General features: G+C 37.0%; 4 protein-coding genes across 5 annotated transcripts; 2 read left to right on the top strand and 2 right to left on the bottom strand.

The window, feature by feature from the left end:
* Positions 1 to 282: 282 nt before the first annotated feature.
* Positions 283 to 2,818, top strand: LOC133860210 (uncharacterized). Of its 2 annotated transcripts, none has more exons than XM_062295864.1 (5): positions 283 to 629; positions 717 to 815; positions 1,952 to 2,022; positions 2,159 to 2,221; positions 2,361 to 2,818. In XM_062295864.1, exons 1-5 carry the CDS (start codon positions 566 to 568, stop codon positions 2,604 to 2,606), a joined length of 543 nt encoding a protein of 180 aa, XP_062151848.1. In that variant the 5' UTR covers positions 283 to 565; the 3' UTR covers positions 2,607 to 2,818. The 2 variants fall into 2 exon arrangements, with proteins under 2 accessions (XP_062151848.1, XP_062151841.1); XM_062295857.1 differs by having other exon boundaries at positions 287 to 629; positions 2,322 to 2,818.
* A 1,131-nt stretch (positions 2,819 to 3,949) lies between these two features.
* On the bottom strand, positions 3,950 to 4,351 carry LOC133861229 (uncharacterized). Its single transcript, XM_062296968.1, has one exon. The coding sequence runs from the start codon at positions 4,349 to 4,351 to the stop codon at positions 3,950 to 3,952; it is 402 nt and encodes a 133-aa protein (XP_062152952.1).
* A 968-nt stretch (positions 4,352 to 5,319) lies between these two features.
* Positions 5,320 to 8,372, bottom strand: LOC133855995 (septin and tuftelin-interacting protein 1 homolog 1). The gene has a single exon (XM_062291460.1). It carries the CDS (start codon positions 8,231 to 8,233, stop codon positions 5,603 to 5,605), a length of 2,631 nt encoding a protein of 876 aa, XP_062147444.1. The 5' UTR covers positions 8,234 to 8,372; the 3' UTR covers positions 5,320 to 5,602.
* Positions 8,373 to 12,110: 3,738 nt separating this feature from the next.
* On the top strand, positions 12,111 to 17,798 carry LOC133860168 (maltose excess protein 1-like, chloroplastic). Its single transcript, XM_062295829.1, has 9 exons — positions 12,111 to 12,494; positions 13,298 to 13,471; positions 13,780 to 14,070; positions 14,351 to 14,440; positions 16,014 to 16,115; positions 16,213 to 16,331; positions 17,032 to 17,094; positions 17,201 to 17,262; positions 17,368 to 17,798. The coding sequence occupies exons 1-9, from the start codon at positions 12,267 to 12,269 to the stop codon at positions 17,448 to 17,450; spliced, it is 1,212 nt and encodes a 403-aa protein (XP_062151813.1). The 5' UTR covers positions 12,111 to 12,266; the 3' UTR covers positions 17,451 to 17,798.
* Positions 17,799 to 23,219: the final 5,421 nt, after the last annotated feature.

Here is a 23,219-nt window from a genome sequence, read left to right as displayed (position 1 = left end):
GTGAAAAATTAGTGTATAGATCATTTCTCATCCTAAATTGCCCGAGGCAAGTCGTAGCCTTCTCTCGTAGGCGGCCGAATTTCTGTAAAATTTGGACAGTCCTAAGAGCACACCACTAGAACATGGCAACTACATCTCAATGCTAAGCATACTGATCTTTTTAAGTGAGCTCACATTCTTCTCCTCTAGCCTCTAGGCAAGCATTGAGGGGACTGTCCTGAGCGTTTACTATGGGACCTTGAATTGAGACAAACGGATTTAACAGAAATTTACACACACCAATAACAGCCAGCCACGCCAGAACACCAAAACGAGTACGACCATCCACATTCCACACCCGATCGTCTCTTTTTCTCTTAAGAGAAACCCGGACCCATCTCCAAAGCCCGAGAACCAAAACAAACACGGCGATGCCACATTGCCACCGCCCCCGTTCCTCCGCCGAACGCAACGCCACCGTTCAACTTTCTCTCCTGAGAAACACCCACTAAGCCATTTAACTTGAAGCGAGCACAACACATATTCAGTTTCCTCTTCGAAGCTCGCCGAGAAAGACTCTCGTTCGATGGGGCATACAAGCAAAGACCTTTTGCAGTTGGAGCACAAGAATTCCTCCACCTCCCCATTAGGTCTCTCCCTTTTCTGTTCGGTGTTTTCTACGCGGTTGCTGATTCCTCGTCTAACTCTATCTGTGTTTTTTTTTTTTTTTTTTTCAGAGTCTACACTTCTTGTTTGCAAAAAAGACTCGGTCTCTCAACCCCAGAAACCCCTCCCTCATGGAAAGCCCATCACTGCCCCTCTTCCCAAAAGCGAAGGTACCTGTCTGAGTTTTTTCTCATTCTATGACTTTATCAGCTATTCAAGTCAAGAGTAATCTTATTGATTTTCCCCTAATGTCAGAGATTCAATCTCTTTAGCCCATATTGGAAGTTACTGTTTTCAAGACAGTATAAATTATGGTTGAAGTTTCAACTTGTTTAGAATCCACAACTCGAGTTGCAGTCACAAGTGTTTGTGCGCAGAATATTTACAACTTTACTTACTACCTAGAAGATGATTCTAGTTTAAAATGTAGGTGACCCGCTTTTGTTGGTTGGTGACTTTGCAGCTCAAATCTGCCATCAAATTGTTTCTCCTTTTGTTGAATGATAGGCACTTTTCTGTTTAAATTGTTTGTATGTCAGGTAGTTGGAACACTAGCCAACTAATCTGAACACTTCTATAGTTTATTACTTTGATTTCTACTGCAATGGTGGGTTTTGGGAGGTCAACTCGGGTCAAAGCGTAAGCTAGTGATGCTTTCGGCTACTGGACTATCTCCATTTAGGGTGCAGCACTTCACCGCTTTGCCTAGCAGCATGATGCTTGCATTGCTCTCGCACAATCCCTGTTTTCACAGTTTAGGTTGCTCCCATTTCGCTTGCCGCTATTACGGGAATCGATTTTACTTTCTTTTCCTCTGACTAACTGTGTTGTGTTTTTTTTTTCTTGGCAAGATCATGTATTCTTGTTGAAGCATGGTCCTCATCTCTTCAATATATAGATGGTAATTTACATGGAAAGCTTTCATGGAATATATGTCGTGATGTCAAAAATTATAGTTCATGAAGACTTTTAGAAGGTGGATTTGTCTTGGCCATTGAGAGAGCTAAGGTTTCTAGCTGCGATGTTTTCTTTTTCCCAAAGGCCATTTGCTTGGAATTTGGAGGGTAACATATGGTCTTTCTTGTTATAAGTGAAATATACATACGCAATGGAGGAGGAGAGGTGTTTTGGAGAGTTCAAACAGGCATTATTCAAATAACCAAAAAGATTAATGAGCTGTGTGGTGCAAAAGCTTTCACAACACCCCGCAGTGTTTATTTATTTTTTACTAAAAGAAAAGTGAAAGGAAATAAAACACTGACGCTTCTCTAACAATCAATGCTTAACTACTTTGCCTTTGCTGCAGTGTTTGGAAAAGTTAAAGACTTCTTGGGAATCATATCAGCAGCTAATGAAAGGCTTCAGCTTGGTGCAAAGGTTGTGCGTTGATCTTTTACCCAAGCTCTATTGGTTTATTGAATTCCGATACATCTTTTTAAATCCCTAATCCTTGCTTTCTTTTCTTTTTTTGGCTCTACTTCTAACCTGTTTTTTACGTTTTACCAAAATGCAGGACAATTCTGAGAACTATGATATTGAAGTGCTCACTGGAAATGAATCTGAAATCATTGAAATGGTAATTGGGTGCCCACCACCACACACACACACACACAAAAAAAAGCCACTCTTGCAATCATTGAATTCATAACTGATTTTTAAGTGCATCTTAATATCAGGATTTGATGCTTGGTGTTGCTGATCTTCATACCCCTGAGGCTGTTGCTGTTGCTGAATCTACAATTGCTAGTTATCAGCCCATAATTCCATTGGCTGCGAGCAGTAGTGGAACAGATTCGGAAGATAGCAGTGATGTTGACGAAGATGATGACAATGGTGATAATGATGCTAAGGAAAGATGCTCTCATTTGAAACTCCAAAGGTCAGAGTCTGGTCAAGATAATTCTTCGAGTGAAGATGTCCCTCAGTCAGAAAAGCGACGTAAGATTGTTGAGCTTTCATGAACTAATGTTGTGAGATTTCTTCCAGTTGGAGGACTATGAACAGGGAGGATAGTGTGATTGGAAGCCATAAGTTGTCGTTAAGGTCAAAGAAAGACAAATCTCTAATGACTCAGGGAAAGCGCGAGCCACATCTGTACTAGCACTTTAATATGACTAGTCAATTTATAGTTTCTTTAAAACAAATATGAAACTTAACACCTCTTGATAAACTATCTACTTTACGTGGGTTACTTGTATTTTCAACGTGAAGATTAGGTATTATAGATCCCATGTACTACGAGTAAGTTTTTCACATATGATCTAATTCATGTGCGCTCATCCATCTTGTTTAGAATCAATATATTAACTTGAATTTCACCAACTCTTCTATGCCCACAGCTCAAAAGATAAAAGGATATTTCCTAGTACATGCTATCCCGCCAAAGAAAGAGTTTCAATCGGAGGAAAAATGCTGATGTAGTCTTAACCTTCAGCAATTTGGTATGAAATGGTGCCATGTTATTTTAGGAGGGTTGGATTATTTTTATAATCAAATAGCATGATTTACCATGCTTGAAGCTTTGTGGGCAGTACATATCTATATTGATTATGAGCACAAGAATTGAACATGATGAAACTTGCTTGCAGAGGAATTCATGCTTGTTCTCGTGTGGCAGGCAGTTATAACATAACTATTTATGTTTAAAAAATATAAAGAAAAAAGGCCATACAAAGTAAATTAAAATTGTAGATAGGGGTGTCAAAAGAAATGTGATTACGATATGATTTCATTTGCACAGTATCAAACAGTGATGCTTATTTAAAAGTTACATTCTCAGTAATAATTACTCTTTTTCCTAATGAAATAGTCATTCCGGTAGTAATCGTGCCTAAGTCTTCACTTTCATCCCTTTTTAACATAATACGCAAAACAGAATCTATCAAGCTCTCTACGTGTCTCTAATCACAATTAACAGCATACATACAAGTTTGTCCGTCTTTGTGTATTTGCATGTTCGTGGGTGAAGATGGCCATTCTCTGCCTTGTGTAACTCAATTTCTTGGCTCCCCTGCATTACTCAGGTTTGACACTGGTTATTTTGGGAGGAACAGAAGGCCAAATCAGCACAGCATGCCAGATGCTTTCAAATTTATCATGACAGCAATCGTGGTTCCCCCCTCCAATGCTACCTTCCAAGTTGCCATGTTAAATAAACAAATCCTCTTTGGAATTCTTCTCACTGCACGTCAAGAAAACCCCTATTCCTTTAAGTGAAAGGAAAAGTCACAGATAACCCAAACTACAAAAGACCACTCTTTTCTTAAATTCACTAGGATGGAAACCACACATAGCCTTCTCCCCATCAGTACCATAGCAGCAATGCTTGGAAACTGCTTCTTTTGATACTCATCTGCTGCTTCAGGCTTCTTTTGTGGAGATGAAATCTGATTATGACACCACTTTCAAGACCTAATCCAATCTCTCTTATCTCTTGCTTTGCACACATTTCCTTCTCAAACTTGCACCTATTACTATTACAGTGAAAGCCCCATGTCTTTGACATTTCCCTGCGCTTGTTGAATGACGAAAGCGCATCACAATAGGCAAGAGTAATCTCTTCACCTGACACAACATCCCTTGAAGTATGAACCATCACAAAATCCCCTACATGCAAACGCCTTGCATTAGGACTATATGAATGGTGAATGAACGAAGCCAGTACCCATAATCCAACACTCAAAACACAAATTACACCCCCAAGCATTTCATAGAACACTTGGCAGGCTCAAAATACAAATGGATTTTTCTTTTAAAAAAAAAAAAAAAAAAAAACGAAAGGTGCGATTCAACTTGTTTAACATTAAAGAGGATCTCAATTCGGCAAGACTTCAGGGTAGAAAGGGAACACAACACAGGTTCAATTGATTTTACTTTTTCGTCGAAGTTTTATGTCACAAGTTGCACATCATAATGTCCTTATTAAGAGGCTCAATTAACATACTTTGAAAGAAGATTGAATTAACACCTCAAGGTACAGATTTCGATGTAGACACAGAATGTACATCCATGATTCCACGGTTCCAGGGGCCAAGAAATACAGTGTATACTGGCCAATTCAAAGGCAAATCAGTTGCTAAAATATACATATTCATCTCTGAAAACATCAAACTTGACATGGTCCATAATCCATATCAAACAAAGTCCTATCCTATATCTGTAGGAATGATCATTACAACTTTGTTAAAGCAACAGCGCTTTCAACTTTAAAGACTTCATATATGTATCTCTTTATATTTTAATTCACTCCAACTATCTGGCTTTTAAATGTTGAAACTGCTTGTCTAAAAGAAATTTACACGTTCTGATGGCAAAAGCAGACAACAAGAATTTCAATGACATCTTCGGTGGCTATTTTCACCTGTAAAACTTCTAAAGCTGAAAATATGCTACAAAGGCTCGAACCTTTCCTAGGGGCAAAGGAGGCCCTTTTCAGTTGTCTATATGGAGAGATGTAAATGGAAGCCCCAACGTCGGGCTTATCCAATTCATTTGATCTATACCCTAAGTACGTGTGAAATGTGGCCAACGAATCTGTAAACAATACCAGTATTATAGAACCATGTATAAGGAAGTCCAAGTATGCAAACTGCAAAGATGATGTTCGGGTCACAACTATGAATGCACTTCAATAAATGTAATTATAAAACAAGCTACCTTTCGTTGCCAACCAGGTAAAGTGAAAAGACCTATAATCATTCATATGATGGGAATACATATTTACAAAACCAGAAAGGAGGATAAAATCAAAATGAAAAACTATGCTAATGTCAAGGAAAATTGAATTTGCAACATCGATTCTTAGGACAAAAATCCTGGCGACCACAAGCTGGAAGAATTAGGACAAGCTGACCTCTGAGTTCTGAATCTATGCATAATGAATACAACCTACAACACTGCTCCAGCTCAGCACAGAGAAACTTCACAACATAACACTTCTCCACGGGCACTCTAAAACTCAGCGTCTCTTTGTAAGAGAACTATTGTGCTTGTCCAGCAAATCTTGAAGGGATACAAGGGACCATGCTTCATCAGTTTGGGCATACACCTTTTGATTTAGAGAGTCCACTATTATGCTTACATTACCAAAGCCATAGACTTGGTGACCATTGTGCGTCCGGACAGGTTTAGGAATAAATGATAACCCATGCTGTTGGGCATGGGCCTCAATAACTTCTTTCAAGCTCATGTCGACCGCACCACCCATACCATCCATATGGGTCACGCTACTGAAGGTCGCAGCAGCTTGCTGTGCTGCTGCTTTCTGCTGAGCCTCAAATTGCCTTTGCTCAAGTACCCTGAAGTAGCTGATGTTCTCTTTCAAACCAGGTTGGACCACCTCCAACCCTTCGACAGCCTGGTCCATCATCTCAAGACCTTGGTTAAGCTGGTACCGGATACTTTCATTAGCCAGAAGCTCCTTAGGAAGAAGTTCCTTCCAACCCAGATACCACTTGGTAATCTCCTCAAAGTTGGGGTTCGAACGTAACCAGTGATACAAAACCTGTAGCCATTTGGGGAAAAAAAACCTCTCCATCATATCAACCATAAGATGAATTGGTACAGCAGCAGCCCAGTTCATAACCCAATAAAACTCATCAAGCTTCTGATTTAAAGGGTTTACTTGGAACTCTTGCAGGACAAGCTGCAACTTTGGAACTATAAATCTACGCATAAGCTGTTCCCAACTCGCAGAATCAAACACAGTCTTCCATGGTGACAATATAGTATAAGCAGACACATCACTTGGGTGCCAAGCACCAAGAATCTGACTCAACTTGGCACGGATCATCTGATACATACCCTCCAATTTGTGACCCAAATACAGTAACCACGGATGCACCCATACATGGATCGGAACAGTTTCCCGTAGCGGTTCCCAAGAGCCCACAGCACCATTCAATTTTGGCATCACGATGTTATCCAATATATATTCGAGGACCGAATGAGGCAACAACTTTTCCCAGGATTCCAAAAACCGTAGCATTGGTTCCGGGTCCCTGGCCTGCCAAGTATTGATGCCAGAAATTCTAACAGCCGGTAACACAACTTCCGAAACCAATTGAGTATAAGGCGACGAACCAGTATCCCAGATATCAATAATATCTTCACCCTGCAGCAAAGTCTTCCACAAAGACACAACCTCTAACCCATGAAAGGGATTCTGAAGAGGGTCCCATCCCTGAAACACTCTAATAAACAAAGGCAGAGCATACGAGCAGGCAATGCAGGACAAGTTACACAACTTATAATCCTCACCAAATCTCCTCCGCAAGTCACCGAAACACTCCGCAAGCGAGTCCAGCGTCAATGTTCCAATCGAATTCTCTTCCCCCAACCGGTCCAATACACCCAATATCTCCTCCATACTATCCAACTGCCTCTTCTGCCTCTCGGCCTCAACCACCAACTTCTCCTTCTCTTTGCTCAACCTCTCCATCGCGTCCTTCTCGTGCCTTAAGTCTCTATCGATCCTCTCTATTTCAAGCTCCGCCAAGTCCACCACCAGCCGCACATTGTGCTGAAGCTCCGGCATGGGCACATTGTCCTCCCTAGCCTTCTCCTCCGCATTCAAATTCTCCAAATTGGTCAGCACCCTCACCTGCGGCCCCCTCATATCATAAACCTTCTGAACCACCTCGCTAAGCCCCTGCTCGGCCTTCCTTGCCAGCAATTCATCTGCCGTCACATACTCTGCCTTGTCCTCCTTCTTCGTCCTCGCCCACCGCCTCTCCTTCAACCTCCCCACACTCTCACTCCCCTTCTTCTTCTCCTCCTCAAACTCCTTCAGCGCAGGCGGCAACTTCTTCTCCGCCTCCTTATAATCGTTGAAACCCATGCCCATATTCTTCGGCCGCAACTTTGCCTCGATTGGGGTCACAATGCCCTGCGCATTCTTTCCAAGCCCACCGCCCTTGTACCCCATTTTCTCCAGCAACTTCATCCCAATCCCCTTCGTGTGCTTCTCGAACACTCCCACGTCGGTCTCACCCACAAACCCTGGCTCTTTCACTCTCTTCCCCTTATCCAATCTCGTCCTTTCCGCTCTCTCCCTCTCTCTCCTCATCGCCCCCTCCTTTATCTTTCTCCCAAACGCCGTCGGCAAGAAATTGTTCTCGCCATCATCGTTTTCGTCGCCGCCGTTAATGGCACCGTTAGCATTTCGCTCCAATTGAACCCCGTTAGAGCTCGAATTGAAACCTAGACCTAACCCGGAGGTAGATGAGCTGAATCCGAGCCCTAACCCGGTATTACCTTCGTCGTTCGTATAAACGTCGTCGTTTTTGTTCTCTTGCTTGGAGTTTTGGTCGATTTCCTGGGTGGGCATGACGATTCCGGTGGAAACGAAGCTGACGGGCTTGGTGAGGTCGGACTTCTTGTAAATATCGCGATCTTTGCGGCGCTTTTTGGATGAGTAATCGTCGTCGGAGTCGGAGGCTGAGTCGGCGAAGACACCGTAGAGTACGTCATCCTTGTTCTGCGTGCGCTTCTCCTTGCGCTTCCGGTAGTAGAACTCGCCGCCGATCCACTGGCCGTCCTCGAAGTCGTTCTCCGTCCCGAACCTCTCCATATCCTGGTAATCGTCCATCTTGACCCCACAAAACAGCTAGATTTCGAAATTGCTAAAAACCAAAACCCTAATTTTTGCCACAGAACAAGTTGGGGAAAATCTCGTGTTCGGATGTATCAGATCACATCAGTTGCCAGAAAGTTTTTTTTTATCTTTGTGGTGCTCGCGTAGTCGCGTTGAAGGGGGATCAAGCGGGAGCCCAAACCGACTATCTGGTTGAATGGGCTTGGGCTTGGTCTTCTACCGACCTTTTTTCTGGACCGGCAGAGCTAAAGTTCTGGCCCAATTAGAGTACACCACAAAAGAACCAAAAAAATAAATAATAAATAATATTTTGATAGACGTTAAATAATCGTTGTATAATGATGTAAAAGTGAAAATTAACTCTTTAATTAGTATTTATAAAATTAAAAAATTAAAAATTAATTTTTAATATTACGTTGTTTCCAATTGTATGACAGTTAAACAACATTATTTTAGTAATATATAAAAAATACTTTAAATACTATAATTCTCTTACAAACTTATGTGGCAATCTTCTTGAGTAACACGTGGTGACAAATTAAAAGCTAATAACGATTACAAAATAACACGGACACTCAAAATATGAATTGAATACAATTAAAATGTTCTAATGTAATGTAATACAATTAATTGTAATTGAATACAATTAAATTTTCTTTAAAAATGTCAATCAAACTTAGCTTAGTGGTTTGATAGGGATTAGGTTGGGATTTTAAGTTTGTATTTTTTTTTTTTTTTTTCTAATGTAATGTTGTAAATTTTGTCACTGAATTTCCAAATGAGATGAAAAATTAAGCAATAAATTTTGACAAAAAAAGTTCAATTGTTTAAAGATTAATCTACAAGATATTTATAATCAAAGTTGTAGTACTCTTAATAGAACTCATAATATAATTAGGAAGATAAATAATAATAAAAAGTAAATTGACTTACCATATATATATATATATAGATATGAGCAAAACTGTTTTAGAGGCATGATTGTAATAAACCCTATGCATGCTTGAACGATGATGGCCGACAATATGCTTCAATCATGGTCTGTGTGACATATGCTTTGGCTGCTCGGAAGATTGTAGAATTTTGGGAGATCTAAAGTTCCAAAATGTTATGATTGAGGGAGATTCTTTGGAAATAGTAATTTCCAAAATTCTTTGTAGAATTCTGAAGAAAGGAAAAAACTTGATGGAGTCGACATGGGCAGTTCATCGATGATTCAAAAAATTATTTTGAATAATTTTCAATCATGATCCGTGTGACACACAAATAGGGCAGTCAACCAAGCAACTCCCATATTAGCAAATGAGGCTATTCATGAATCTTTAAGTAAAGTTTAGATGAAAATTATCATGTATTCCTTTGCGATATTGTACTTACTCAACAAGATGTTTTATCCTCATTCATTAAATGAAACCCTTCAATTTTTATTTTTATTTTTTATTTGTTTTTATTCAAATAATTAACTATTCTATAATGCTAACGTGTCATTTTTAATCAATTTTTATTGTTACATTTTAATAAAGATTGATTCAAAGGTTAAATGAGATTGTTACATCAATATTCCAAGATAAATGTGACATAAAAATGTAGTTTATAACATTACTCGTAAATAAATAATATCTTGCAAAAAAATAGTAATGTTATTATTCACACTCATTTTATATCCACTAATGTAAAATATTTTAAAGATAAATGTGGCATACAAATGTAGTTTATAACATTACTCGTAAAGAAATAATATTGTGTAAAAAAGTAGTAATGTTATTCTTCATACTCATTTTATATCCACTAACGTAAAATATTTTAAATAACTTGTTACTTTTTTTTACAAAAAAAAAAAAAAAAAAACACGAAACGTTACCCAATATAAATTTGGTCTTAGAATATCATTTTTTTTTTTTTTTTTTTTTATGAATCCAAAAAAATTATAAAGCTCAACCAACTACACATGCTAGTAAACACTAGCCCAAAAACTTAAAGTAGAGGACACTATCTAGAACGACCTATACAGTCATTACTACAGGAAAGCAACAAACCTATATTAACAACTTTTGTAAATTTCAACTAATTACAAGCTCTATACATTTATCTAGATTCTTAAAAGATCCCTTAGTAAGGATTCGAGTACGAACTTCCCATGTAATCTGTTTAACTATAGTCTCCTCAGTTCTCAAATTGCTGCTGTACACTAAAGCATTTATTTGTTGCCAAATATGATAAATGCATGCACCTAAACAAAGTTTACCAAGACTAGCTTGTAAACCTTTCCCCCCAGAGTATAGCAATGCTCCAGGTCATAACCTTCTCCCATTCATACGAAATGTCAGTAAAGAGACACACAGACATCAAAGTCCTCCATATCCTCAAACTAAATCCGCACTGAAAGAAAAGATGCTCATGACTTTCATGACAAGCATGACAAAACAAACAAAGCACATTGACCCCCAATTACTCATATGGTATTTAGTCACAATAGCCTCTCTAATAACCAACCGTAGAAAGAAAGAAGGCTGAGGAATGGCCCAGAGGGTGCCAAACTAGCTTCCACCACGCAACAACCGGGAGTTTTACTCGCAACTGATCCCAAGTAGCTGCACAAGAATAAGCATCATTGGGAGAATGCCAAATAGCCAAATCCGCACCTCCAATAAAAATCTCAGGCAGCGTACTTTGAATTTTCACAATAAAATTGGACCGGGCAAATGGCCAGTACCAGTCCTCACCCTTAATGATCTTAAACACCTTAGCATCAAGGGGAATACCTGAATCATACACTACACAGGAGCCAAACCAATCCAATAGATAACCGGTATGATGCCACTTATCATGCCAAAAGAAAATATGAGAACCATTCCCTACTTCGAAGCTCAAAAATTGTTTAGCAATATTTCGAAGTTTTAGCAACTTCTTCCAACACCAAGAGCAATCAGTGGGGATAGAAAACCTGCCAAAGGCTCTTTCCTTTCAGCCTATTTTCTTCAATTCAGGCCACCCAAAGAGATCCAGCTTTGGTAAAGAGAGCCCAAATATGCTGCAAGATAGATAGAAGCATTATTTCATACTTCCAGGTTTTTGATATCTAACCCACCTTCACGTTTTGGATTACAAAGCTTATCCCAGGAAACTTTAGCATGCGCCTTAGTGTCTTTTCCACCCCACAAGAAGCGGTTAAATTTCTGCTGAAGAAGAAAAATAATCCTTTCAGGCAAAATAAAGACTTTAGCCCAATAAACCTACAATACTAAGCAAAACAGAGAATACTAGTTGGAGTCTTCCAGCAAAGGATAGATTCCGAGCTAACCAGGAATCAATACGACCAGCAATTTTGGAGACCAAACCATCATAATCAGTTGCTGTTAGCCGCTTAGAAAGAAGGGGAACTCAAAGATATTGAATAGGCAACTTCCTTTTATGCATGTGCAGATAATTCAGAATATCATTTTTGATTCCCAAGGGAACTCCTCCAAAGAACACTGAACTCTTGGCGGGATTTGCCTTCAACCCAGCCAACTCTTCAAACTCCTCTAGAACATCGTTGATGACTTCAATAGAATCATATTAGAATAGAGATGAAAAATGTTAAATGTATTTTTAAGTTTTTTTTTATAAAAAAATATATTATTATGTGCTTAATTTCTAACGTGATTATAAAAATTATTATAAATATAAAGATTTAAAAATTAATTATTTTAAATCTAATGATAATTTTTATTAACATATATTCCGACTAGGAAGAAATTTCGGATCCACCGCAGGCTGCTTCTTCCAAAGCGGTAGACTGTAGTACATTAAATATCCCGCACATGACATCACATCCCAAGGCAACAAAAACGCATGACTTCAGCGGCAAATATCAGTGACCCTTTCCACGTGTCCTCGCCAGGCTCCCACATCTCCCGCCGCCCAATCTGAACTGAACACTTCGGCACTGCCAATAGTTCCACTGCCACTCCGTGTCTGCTTCCTTCAGTCGATTCTCTCTCTCTTTTTCTTCTTCTTCTCAGAGTTTGAATCCAATCCTGCTTCAATGGCTAATTCTGTAGTGGTGTCGTATGGTGTCAAGGCGCCAGCTGGTCTTCAACGCCACCCAAACTACTGCCACTCTCTCCCGCCTCTAAATCTAAAGCCCTTCTCTTTGACCCTCCAAAACCCTGTGTCTTTGAAATACAACTCTCTCACTACTTTGCTTCACCGCCGGCTCAGTTCTCAGACTCAGGCCGCTCTTGAATCCGACGTCCCGCATCCCCTTCACGAGGTACTTCCACATTCCAAGCTATTTGTATTATGGGATGGATACACGTTTGCTCATTTGCTTGCAGTTAACAAATCGATGCTAGCTCAACTAATGCTGAGTTTGCCAGCCGATAAAATTGAATGTTTTTACCTTAAAGAGAGAGAGAGAGAGAGAACCCACGAACAGTTTCTGGGTCGGCCATTTCTCGTTCTCTAATTCTTAATCTCAAGGAAAAAAAGATTAGATTAGTTATTCAAGGTTTTCTTTTTGGTGGTTATGGCCTATTGGGGATAGATAGGTTACCTAATCGTTGCACACTGGGTTGGCTTGGATTTCACTTTTCCAAAAGATTTAATTTCTCGTACTTATATCTTTTTTAGCTAATGGGCGCTGATGGAAAGCCATTATCCTTCTCTAATTCCCAATCTCAAGAAATGAATACCTCGGCAAATTTCTGATCAAGATTTTTCTTTCTGGTAGTTGTGGGGAACAAAAAGGTTATCAAAATTGAGCTAAATAATTGTTGAATACTTAGTTGAGGTGGATCTCACTTTTTGAAAAAATTCATTCTATTTTCATCTTCATTTACACTGGTGTTTAAGTTTTTAACGGAAAAGCTTTTGATATGAATAGTATAACAATTGAAGATTTGGGCACAGGGAATTTTCCTTTTTTGGGGCCTCAATAGGACCAAAAAAATTGTACTCCTATAATGTCTTTATTTTATTTTATTTTATTTTTTCCTCTTATCTTGCATAAGCTGAAATGTAAGCCCTTGGTTTGAATTCGATGTAATGATGGATTCTTTTTGGTGGTTTTGAAAGGGATCAGTGAAATTTAGGAGCAGTAAGAGCTTTGAGCAATGGGATTCACTGACAGCAAAGTTCTCTGGAGCATCGAATATCCCATTTCTGTTACTGCAATTGCCTCAGATCACCCTCAATGCTCGCAATCTTTTGGCAGGGAACAAAACTGCCCTTTTGGCCGTCCCGTGGCTGGTAAAGCAACGCAGCTGATTCTTAATTATATATAGCTATTCTTTTTATTCTTCTTTATCTATGAAAACTAACCTCTTTTAGGTTCTTAGAATGCATTCAGTCAAAAGTATCAATAAACATAATGAGTTTTATGGGTTTTGTTTTGGTTTTGACGAAGTGAAATACTCATCACAACAATTCACATCATTTTTATGTTATGGAGAATCTAGGATTCAAAAGTTCAAGCTATTTTATTTTCCTTTTTTTTTCTTATCAACCAAACATGGGATTGCCTTTGGAACCTAAGGGACAGAATGTCGCTAATGCAGGGGATGTTTACTGGTTTGCTTGGGAACCTTTCACTGCTCTCATACTTTACAAAGAAGAGGGAGAAGGAGGTGATTGTTGTGCAAACATTGGGTGTAGTGTCATTATATACTGTATTTGCGCAGCTTGCACTGGCAGAAGCCATGCCTCTGCCTTATTTTGTGACCACTTCAGTTGTCGTCGGAGCTGGGCTTGTATTGAATTTCATGAATTATTTTGGTTGGCTAAATGCTGGAATCTGGCACTTTTGGGAAGATTTTATTACTGTTGGCGGGTTATCTGTCCTTCCGCAAGTAATGTCCTCTCTCTCTCTCTCTCTCTCTCTCTAAATGTATATGTGTGTGTGCGTCTATAGCGATATGTATTTATGTATGTATGTATGTATGCATGCATCATCTATCTATTCACATGCCCTAATACACACACAAACATCTATATACAAATTATTATTTTGGCATTTAGGTAATGACAATATCTATCGATTTTAGTTTCAATCCTGACAAGCAAAAATATTGATTAATTTTATTTCTTCTACTTATAATTTCTGATCCTTTTAAACATCTTTGAATACAGATTATGTGGTCTACTTTTGTCCCGTATATACCAAACAGCATCTTGCCAGGGGCAATAGCTTTTGTTATAGCTATGGTGGCTGTTATTATGGTAAGCTTTACACTACCTGTGGGCTGTTTATCTGCTTTTATTCATTTTAGGTTGATAAGATGTGAGTCCTAACTACATCATGAAAGCAGTAGCACATGAATCATTCAGTTTAGTTCTAGGTACATAAGGTTTCCTTTCTTTTCTCTCTGGTGCTGGTAAATTAATAACACATGAAGGAGGAGAGGAAAAAAAATATCATCTATAAGAAACCATGTTACCATGCATGTAGAGCTAATAGGAACAATGTGTCTATAGTCTTCCAAACATGATTAACTTTTTGTGCTTGATCATGAATGAAACTCTTCATTCAAAGAGTCAGGACACTTGGTGACGCTTTGTTCAGATGCCTTTTGAGGTAATTAAACTAGTTCAGAGTGTGAGTCTACCTGATTGTCACATTATTGAATGTCATCAAATACGACAGTTTTTAGAATAAATTTTCTTTTCTGAAAGAGATTTTAGAATATGCCCCCACCAAAAAAAAAAAGAAAAAGAAAAAAGAATCACTGTCAAAAATCGGCTCTTCTTATTCTTATGAACTTATTTCATGTCAAAGATAACAAAAGGAAAATGCATGTGTGCTTTGTATATAATGACAAAGAAACTTTGTTTTATGTCAAATGCGCGGTCAATGTAGATTTACAAACAAGGAAAATCAACAATAATAGAACTTAACAAAGAAACTTTGTTTGAACTTCTCTTAGTGTGCCAAATCGGGTCTGCACTCATATGATCTGGCCTCGTCCAGTACAGGTCTAAACATAGCATCTAGGTGCATGTGAAAATAGATCTTTGAGTCCTTTCCCTCTAAATGTTTGCCTCAGCCACCGTAAGGACTCCATAATTGCTAGGTCTGAGTTATGCGGATCAAACTCCCTTGCAATCAATGAACAAAATTTGTTGTTCTAAAAGTATTGTATTACAGCAATTTTCTGATGTAACGAAATTTTTGTCACTATCTTGTTACTGTTCAAATATTTGGATATTATGCTGATGACTTTTAAAAATGAACTGTCTTTTTTGTTTGATGATCCTGCCATGTAATTACTCTTGATTAAGTTGTAGGTCTCACACCTCACATGTTTTACATAATTCAGTGTGTTTGAATTGAGAGAAGTGGAAAGAAGACAAATGAACGGTTTCAAAACTTTAATCACTTCTCATGTTTGGATATATAATATGGAAAGATGTAAAGGGAGATGGAAAGAAATAGACCTTCATTACACTTCCATCCAAAATTGTATAGATTTGATGAGAAGTGGAAGGAAGTGTTAACATAAAACATTGCATATTGTACAAATTAACTAAAACACAACTTTTACTTCTTTTTGGCACTTCGTTTCTCTCTGGAATTTCCATATTAGTCAAAGGGTCTTATCTTATTACCTTTCCATCCAGACAAAATCCATCTTATATTTATTGTGTCATTAACATGAACATGAATATTTCAGGGTTTGTCATCTGAAACAGTTGTTTTTTAATGTCTTGTCATTATTTTATTTTTTATTTAGATTAAGATAGAGAAATTGGCAATTCAGCTTGTTCTTAGACATAAAGCTGCTAAGATTTGCAGGCACGTACTGGAAAACTTTCTGAGAAAGGTGTAAAATTTGTTGGATCAATATCTGGATGGACAGCTACGCTTCTCTTCATGTGGATGCCAGTTTCACAAATGGTAACCAAAGCTCGTCTTAATGTTCTAGAATTGTGACATATTAAACAGGGAAATCTCCTTTGTATGTACGCTGACAACAATTTGTACTCTTGTTCAGTGGACAAATTTCCTGAATCCTGATAACATCAAAGGCTTATCGTCTTTCTCAATGTTGCTTGCTATGATGGGAAATGGACTTATGGTCCCACGTGCTCTCTTTATTCGTGATTTTATGTGGTAATGATCTTATCCCTCCAGGCTCTTTGTGATTTCAATGTGATATGAGATAGTCATTTGTTTGTTTAGCTTGCTAATATTCCAAAGATTAACCATCTGTATTGCAACTCTTGAAGCTAAAGTTTCTCTTGCTTGCATTTAAACATCACGTTATTAAAATAGTCATGTCTATCATCTACCATAGTATTGTTTATAATAATGCCTACCATGATATTTATTACAAAGATAACCATCTACCTTAATACTTGGGTGAAAATGAGGTAGGTCCTCTGAAGTCCGACTGTTCTCAATTTCCATCATCTTGGTATGGATCTTGACATTTCTCGGCTCCAATCAGTTGGTGAAAATTTAGAAACTGCTTGCTATCACCTTGCCCACATTTTTGGTCAGAATTGAAGGGGGTGTTGGGTCGTTGGAGTTGTCTATCCAAAAGGTTTTCTCCATCACTAGAAAGTTTCTATCTGAAATTATGCATAATCCATGTCAAATATTTCTTGACATTTTTAGTTTGAAATGGGAATTGTTGTCCATATATCAGTTGATTTCTTTAGATGATGCTAGGAGGTTAGGTGCCAACCAATAAATTTTGATGAACTGCTTCTTGACCTGGTTTAACATGCCTTTTACAGTTGAACTTTGATGCTTTGATGAATTAGTAACCATATATATTAGTAAAAATGATGTTCAACTATGATTACAGGTTCCTTGGCTCAAGTTGGGCATCTTTGTTTTATGGATATGGGAATATTCTATGCCTGTACTGGTAAGAAATCTCTAATTAATGGTCCATCTCTATGCATATTCCTAGTATTTATTGAGCAGGAATTTTGATCTCAACTGAAACAATGTATTTTTTATTATGATTTCAGTTTCAACGCTATTAGTAGAGAATTCTTCTTGGCAGCGACGGCTGGTTTGTTTTTGTGGATGGGTTGTCTCTCTATTTCTCAGCAGTGCTATTTTTGTTGCTCTAAACTTGATTATAGTGTTTGACATGGAAAAGAAAAGATCTCTGATTTAATTCTCCTGATAACAGGAATGGCTTTGTGGAGAGACACAGTAGTACATGGTTACAGCTCTCCTTTGACATCTTTGAAAGAGTTGGTTTTTGGTTCTTAACCGAAGGTGATACTGCAAATGGAGCTCAACTGATGAAGAGTGAGTGACCTGCTCTCAAGATCCTACGCCTGAAATGCAGCAAAACTTCTCTGCTGTGATGCAGGCACTTGATTGACATTCACGACAACAGTATGCCAAGAGTTCAATAATATAGCATATATTGCACCATAATTACTATTGCGATTTAGCTACAGATACTAGAATCAGTGTTGTTTTACTTTTGAAGACACATTTATTGATTATTAATCAGTTTCTATGTTTGGAAACAGTGAAACAGTGCTGAACTTGTGAGGACGTGCTTTTGCAGTCACATTTAATGAAATAAAATCTCTAATAAGGTGCTAACAATGTTGATCTTATACATTTCAAATGTTTCAGAGCAGTAATCAGCTCATTTCTTACAACCACTAAATGACCATTTCATGTGTTTTTAACAATCTCCACCATTTGAGTAAATTTCATATACACGGCAACCATTTAGATCGGAGAACGCTGACAATTCGTGTTTGCATGTCGATGCATGAATATAAGACTATATAGGTTAACGTTACTCTAACCCATTTAATTAAACGAGTCAGACTCTTTCATCTCGATTTGTTAATTTCGTGTTGGGTTTGTGACGGATTCACGGGTTGTGTAAAAAATTGTCAGCTTGAATGTCGTGTGGCGGATTCGGGCTGTGTCGAGGCATGAGTATAAAACTATAGAGGTCAATTTTAACTCGACTTATTTAACTAAACATATCAGACTTTTCAATCTTAATATGTTAATTTTATGTTGAGCTCGTGTCAAAAATTGCCGGTCGTAGTGAGATGAGGAGGTGAGGCATTAGTCTTCGGAAAATTTCAATTTTTGCATTCAAAGAATATACAATATAGGGGAATGCTATACTTCTCAAAATTTTCTTTCAAAATTTGATTCACAAACGATGTGTCGCAATCTAATGTGATCTATCATGGAAAATGTGTCACAATCCCACATCATTTAAGAACAAAATTTTGGAAATTTTTTTCGGGAAGCCTAACATTTATCTATAGAATAACAAAAAGCAGCGTGAAAAACTTGACACGTACCATCTGAGAATGCTTCAAGTAAGCTCAAAACACCATTAATCACCTATCAGAAGCAAGAAACTTGAAAATTGAATGATGCAACATTGATTATGCTGATTGAGAATGGAAGAGTACCTAAAAAGTTCTACAAAAACGATTTTATTTTTCTCATATCAATACAATATGGTTACATATGAAAGAAAACTCTGCCCTAGTAAATTTCTTCTGGCAGCGCTATGGAAAGATTTTGTACCAGGTCTCCCTTTTATCTCTTGAAAGTAAGTCTTCAAATGTCCTGGAGAAAGGGAGCTCCAACATGTCCTTTAAATTGGACTAGAAAATTTAATGTCTCAGCGTTCTCTCTCTTTTGCCCAGATGGAACTTACATGGGAATCAATGCCCCTTCAAAAGATATGAACTCTAAGTGGCAATTGAAATATTAGCAAAAGTTGGAATGCATGAAAGAGCAAATAGAACCTGTTTATCTTCTTGAACAAACAAGGCATGATTTTTCCAGTCACCAAACTTCTCAAAACCTGTTGATCATGAACCAACTGCAAAACAGTGCATGCCAAGCTAAAATGCACCATACCAAACAATATCCATGGACAGCCAAAATGATACAGGAAGAGGAAATAATCTACAAGAAACTTGAAATTTTAAAATTATGAGTTGATATAAACTCAACTAAGATTTAGTCTCAATTAGAACCTGTAGTAATAAAGATTCAAATTTAACATGAGAGAGATTTTGGAGTAATCAAGTTTTCTTCATTTCCCCCCTCTATCCCTTATTCCCTTGTATTCTAGAAAACTCAAGGAGCATGAATTAAGGATTCCTGATTTGTATTTAACAAGTTTTTTTCCTATTGAACCATAAACTTGGTTGAAATCATAAAAAAAAAAAAAAAAAAAAAGTAGTGATAAACTACAATGATTTAGAAAAATCAACGTATTTCAATTCATAAGGTTTGAGCACAATATCAGCAATTTTATTAAGGAAAAAATTTTGGTGTCAATCTCTTACCAAAAACAAGTCATTTATGGATATTATCAGGAGGGTCGTGCCACTCTAGTGTGGTCCCTTTTTCATTTCAAAATGATCGTGATCAAATTAACGCTAATTTTCTTTCTGTTTAGGAAAGATCTATTTCTAGTCTTTCAAGAAATAATGATCAAGTGGGCACATAATTCTTTAATTCAGATCTTTCAGTAAAAAAATAAATAAATAAAGCGGAATTCTTGATTATTCAGAACTTAGAGAAGATAGAGTTGGTTAAATGTCATATTACAAGGAGGTTTCAATTACACAAAGTACTTTTTAAAATTAAGAACTGCCAGGCTTTCAGTGGCTCCTTTCAGGGCCTACCTTTCCACTCCAACAGTTAAGCCAGCATACCATGGTTGTAAAGCTTATGTGAAAGGCAATAAATGACTTGAAGCTAAGTGAAGGAATCAAAGGAAAAAGTCTCTGTTTTTCCAATAGAAGAGCTTCATGTCTGTAGTTTGCAAAAGGGCAATGCTATCACACTTCACTATTAGCTTCTTCTGCTTCACAAAGTACAAAGCGTACAAATACACATGGAAGGGGGGGAGGGGCGCATGAAGTTCAAAGGGAGAAAAAAAAATATATATTGAAACTATGCCAAAATTGTTCTTATTAGGCTCCGTTTGTTTCGACGTAAAATGGTTTCCATCGTAAAATGGTTTCAGGGAAGTCATTTTTCAAGAAACCATTTTCCGTCGAAAGCATTTTCGGGTGTTTGGCGCGTACGGAAAATCGCAAATATTTTTTTATATTTTTATTCAATCATATTAACTTCTAAAAATCAATTTTTATTTACAACATAAAAATATTAATGTAAAATAATATAAAAATCATCGATGACGAGATTCGGTCACTGACCGACAAGATTCTGACCATTTTTACTTGATTCCGGCTAATATAGCCAGAATTCGAGATAAAGGCCGGAATCTGGACAGTTTCGTAGGAATCTGGGATAGCCGGATTCTGGCGAAAGTGGCCGGATCCTGGCAGGCTGGCCGGATTTGGCCAGAGAGGCCGGATCCCGGCATGCTAGCCGGATCTGGCCAGATCCGTCTGACCAGCCGGCCGGTCTGGCCAGATTCGGCCAGATGGCCGGATTCAGGTCAGATTGGTCGCCGGAATCTGGCTGACCGGATTCCGGCGAAGGTGGCCGGATTCCGTCGCCAGATTCCGGCGACATTAACCGGATGTTGTCGGATTCCAATACCGGCAATATTTCGATGGTGGTCGGCTTCTTGAACGTGAAGGTCGACTGTGTCGTTTAAAATAGATCGACTACGTCTGGAGTCTTCGGAAAACGATTTACACTTTTCATTTTCCGAAATTTACTAAGCATTTTTGGTCAAACAGAAATAATTTTCCAGTTGACTATTATTTTCGCCCCATACCAAACACTGGAAAATGCCGAAATCATTTTTCAGAAATCATTTTACGCCGAAACAAACGGAGCATTAGTTGAACAAAATCTGATTCTAACAATATCCATCTCTGATTCTTCTCCGGCCGGAAGGTTTTTCAGCCTCTCAAAAGTCTTTTCAAAGCTAGATGAGTTAGCTTTGTTCAACTGAATTTCGGTCCTTCTCGTGGACTTGATGTTAGGTGGTCATGGGCATTTCTCAACTTTAAAAATTAGCTCATGAAGTGAGGTTTTCTTCACACTTATAAACTGACCACCAAATCTCCTTCATAACTAATGTGGGATAACACCAACAATCTTCCTCTCACACATCGGGCATTGGGTAGGAACAGAGACAACCTGTTACTCCTACAGATTGTTGGGCCTGAGACTTGTTGGTAAACCTGAGCTTTGATACCAATGTTTGATAGTCTTGAGCCTCTCTTAACCCCCAAAAACTAATTCATGAGGTGAAGCTTTCTCTCACACTTAGAAACTAACCACCTACCTCATTCCACAACCGATGTGGGATAATCCTAACACTCGGGATATGTGGTCATTATAATTATGCATTTTATTAAAATTAGCGCATAACCCGCGCAATGCGCGTAATTATTAATTATAATTTAATTTCAAAACTTAAAAAAACATCTCTATCGCACATAGAACATTGCATGAATATATAAATCACATAAAATTTTACTATCAAAATAACCATAATTTTAGTTTTAATTCATATAAATTAAAACATTTAAAATATTCTCAGATGTGTAGTTTAAAATGGAAAGAATTATGATTATCAAAGCATTAATAGTAGGATTAATAGTAAGAATCTCTAATATTGTTAGTCTGATACGTATTACGTTTTTAAATTAGAACTCGGCTTTTATATACATGTGTGTGGGTGTGTGTGTGTGATGACAAGGAAAAGTTTTTAATTTTAGATAATTTAAAAAAAATTCTCACCACTTAATGCTATAATGACACTTAATGTTATAATGCGAAAAAAATCTTTATTTTGTTCTCATGAAGATTCACACCCATGATGTTTTCATTTAAGCACAATAAATTTATTAAAATCATGACAAAATCAGATTAACCTTTAAAATTCACCGGTTTTTTTTATGTAAAAGACCAGTTCAATGTTTGAAATGGATGAATTCATGCCACGTGTCACAATTCTAGGCCACCTTTAAGTTAGAACTCGGCTTTTATATATACTAGCTTGTAACCCGTGCTATGCGCGGGATTATTCCTTATAATTTAGTTTCATAATAATAATAATAAAAAAAATGGAAGAAGATAAGCATAGAAAATATAGATAAAAATTGAAAACTGAAAAACACTAATATAATATAATAGGGACAAAAATTTCTTATAAACTGGTTTATAAGAAATTTTCTATGACTCACATTTAAAAAAGACACGTATCCTTTAAACACGTGAGAAGCACATGTTTTTTTATTAATGCTATTTGTACATGCTATTTAAAGAAATTTTCTCCAAACGGTTTGTAGGAAATTTCTGTCCATATAATAGTGTTATCTTTTTTGCATTACATAAAGTAATAAAAAAACTACTCAATAAACATAATATGCTAAAAAATATCATACCCTGTACAAAAAACAACCATAGGAAACTCTCTCTCACCATCATTTTCTTGAATTTAGTGTAAAATTTACAAAAGAAAAAATAAGCAATTTGAATGAAAAATAATATATTAATTACATAAAAAATAAAGAAAAAAAGAAGAGAAGAAATGAAATAAGAGAACCATGGAAAATATAGACAAAAAATAAAAAATAAAAAATACTAATAGAATAAATTAGAGTTTTCTTTTCCATATACTTTTCCGGTTCATATGAAACCTTGAAATTTAATATTGTCTATCAATTAAGCACGTTAACAATGTGCATTATACAGGGAAAAAAATCAGTGAACAATGTAAATTAAAAAATCATCATACCTCGTACTCAAAACAACAATTAATGTAAACTCTCTCTCTCCATGGTTTCCTTGAATTCAATGTAAAATTTAGAAAATGAAAAAGAAAAAAAAGAAAAAAAAAAAAAAAAAAGCAATTTGAACAAAAAAATAATATAAATTAGGAAGTATGGACAAAAAAAAAATGTAAAAAAATAACAAAATCATAGAAAATAAAGTAAAAAAAAAAATGTAAAATGATAACCACTAATATAATAGAAAATAACTATTTTTATATATACTTTTTCTAGTTCCAAAGAAATTTGTAGGTATAGGAAGAAACTACGGTCA

This window comes from Alnus glutinosa, chromosome 1, assembly GCF_958979055.1.
Source record: "Alnus glutinosa chromosome 1, dhAlnGlut1.1, whole genome shotgun sequence".
NCBI lineage: Eukaryota > Viridiplantae > Streptophyta > Magnoliopsida > Fagales > Betulaceae > Alnus > Alnus glutinosa.
This window is presented reverse-complemented; position numbering and strand designations above follow the sequence as displayed.